The following is a 2,500-nucleotide window of genomic DNA, read 5'->3' as shown; positions in this document are numbered from 1 at the left end:
GATGACGAGGTTGTAAAGTACTGAGATATAGATAAGAGGAGATGACGAGTTGTAAAGTACTGAGATAGAGAGCCATCTAGTGTTCATTTGGAGTCACAATCAGGAATGACAACTACTACAGTTGTACCACTCTATTGAATTGGATTAAATCCCATGTATTTTTCAATTAGCTCTCTGTCATCCATGTCTAATGTTGACATCCACATTAGGCCCAGTCAGACTAATTCATGAATGACTGATGATTGTCCTAAGGTTTGTTTTTTAGAAACATCTATTCTGCAGAATCTCTGTTTCCAGTCTATTATTGCTGTTCAAAGACATAAAAATAACCTCAAAACGCATCTAGACAATCCCTACTGACAAACTATACAGCCAGTTGTACCAGGTGTGTGTGTCTCTCTCCCAGAAGCATGTGTATGTGTTCCAGGTGTGTGTGTGTTCCAGGTGTTGTGTGTGTCCTCACCTGTGGTGTTGATCATGCTCTTGGGCGTTGCCGTGGCAGCAGCGAAGATGTTTGGTGTACTTCCTGGTGTGGCCGCGCCGCTGGTGGTGGGCGTGCCCACAGTGTTGACTGACAGGGTGCCGGGAGGGGGCTTCTTGACTGGCACCATCACAGAACCTATCAAAGACCACAACACGCCTGTCAATCAATCTGGAACACCAATGAGAACTGAGAAAATGCTCCAATAGCTCCACCTTGACTTCTTGATGACATGACACATTGTTAACACCTCTCCACATTGTTAACACGTCTCCACATTGTTAACACCTCTCCACATTGTTAACACCTCTCCACATTGTTAACACCTCTCCACATTGTGAACACCTCTCCACATTGTTAACACCCTCTCCACATTGTTAACACCTCTCCACATTGTTAACACCTCTCTGTATTGTTAACACCTCTCCACATTGTTAACACCTCTCCACATTGTTAACACCTCTCCACATTGTTAACACCTCTCCACATTGTTAACACCTCTCCACATTGTGAACACCTCTCCACATTGTGAACACCTCTCCACATTGTTAACACCTCTCCACATTGTTAACACCTCTCCACTTTGTTAACACCTCTCCCCATGTTAACACCTCTCCACATTGTTAACACCTCTCCACATTGTTAACACCTCTCCACATTGTTAACACCTCTCCACATTGTTAACCATCTCTCCGCATGTGAACACCTCTCCACATTGTTAACACCTCTCCACATTGTTAACACCTCTCCACATTGTTAACACCTCTCTGTATTGTTAACACCTCTCCACATTGTTAACCACCTCTCACATTGTTAACACCTCTCCGCATTGTGAACACCTCTCCACATTGTTAACACCTCTCCACATTGTAACACCTCTCCACATTGTTAACACCTCTCCACATTGTGAACACCTCTCCACATTGTGAACACCTCTCCACATTGTTAACAGCCCTCTCCACATTGTTACACCTCTCCACATTGTTAACACCTCTCCCCATTGTTAACACCTCTCCACATTGTTAACACCTCTCCACATTGTTAACACCTCTCCACATTGTTAACACCTCTCCACATTGTTAACATCTCTCCGCATTGTGAACACCTCTCCACATTGTTAACACCGCTCCACATTGTTAACACCTCTCCACATTGTTAACACCTCTCTGTATTGTTAACACCTTCCACATGTTAACACCTCTCACATATTGTAACACCTCTCCGCATTGTGAACACCTCTCCACATTGTTAACACCTCTCCACATTGGTTAACCACCTCTCCACATTGTTAACACCTCTCTGTATTTTAACACCTCTCCCACATTGTTAACACCTCTCCACATAGTTAACACCTCTCCACATTGTTAACACCTCTCCACATTGTTAACACCTCTCCACATTGTTAACACCTCTCCACATTGTGAACAACTCTCCACATTGTTAACACCTCTCCACATTGTGAACACCTCTCCGCATTGTTAACACCTCTCCGCATTGTTAACACCTCTCTGTATTGTTAACACCTCTCCACATTGTTAACACCTCTCCACATTGTGAACACCTCTCCACATTGTTAACAGCTCTCCACATTGTTAACACCTCTCCACATTGTTAACCCTCTCCATATTGTTAACACCTCTCCCACATGTTTAACACCTCTCCACATTGTTAACACCTCTCCACATTGTTAACACCCTCCACATTTGTGAACACCTCTCCACATTGTGAACACCTCTCCACATTGTTAACACCTCTCCACATGTTAACACCTCTCCACATTGTTAACACCTCTCCACATTGTTAACAACCTCTTCACATTGTTAACAACCGCTCCAATCCTTTCATATTGATGTCCTAGATGTCTAGGTCTAGATCATTGTCTCACATCAGATGACATCACTCCTCCAGTGACACTCGTCCCCTCAACCGATCTGTCTGTAGGACGTGGAACTCATATTCATCAAATTTGAATATTGAGCATCCGCCATTCAATCATGTTTTGATATCATTAGCTCAGAG

General features: G+C 43.6%; 1 protein-coding gene across 1 annotated transcript in view; it reads right to left on the bottom strand.

The window, feature by feature from the left end:
- LOC116352905 (neurobeachin) overlaps positions 1-672 on the bottom strand; it is a gene marked incomplete in the record, with an annotated part of 40,425 nt that extends 39,753 nt beyond the window's left edge. The window contains 1 exon segment of the mRNA XM_031808718.1: positions 464-672. Coding sequence (XP_031664578.1) covers positions 464-611 — 148 coding nt within the window.
- Positions 673-2,500: the final 1,828 nt, after the last annotated feature.

Source organism: Oncorhynchus kisutch, linkage group LG29, assembly GCF_002021735.2.
Source record: "Oncorhynchus kisutch isolate 150728-3 linkage group LG29, Okis_V2, whole genome shotgun sequence".
Classification (NCBI taxonomy): domain Eukaryota; kingdom Metazoa; phylum Chordata; class Actinopteri; order Salmoniformes; family Salmonidae; genus Oncorhynchus; species Oncorhynchus kisutch.
The sequence above is the reverse complement of the archived record's forward strand: the minus strand, read 5'-3'. Positions and strand labels throughout refer to the sequence as shown.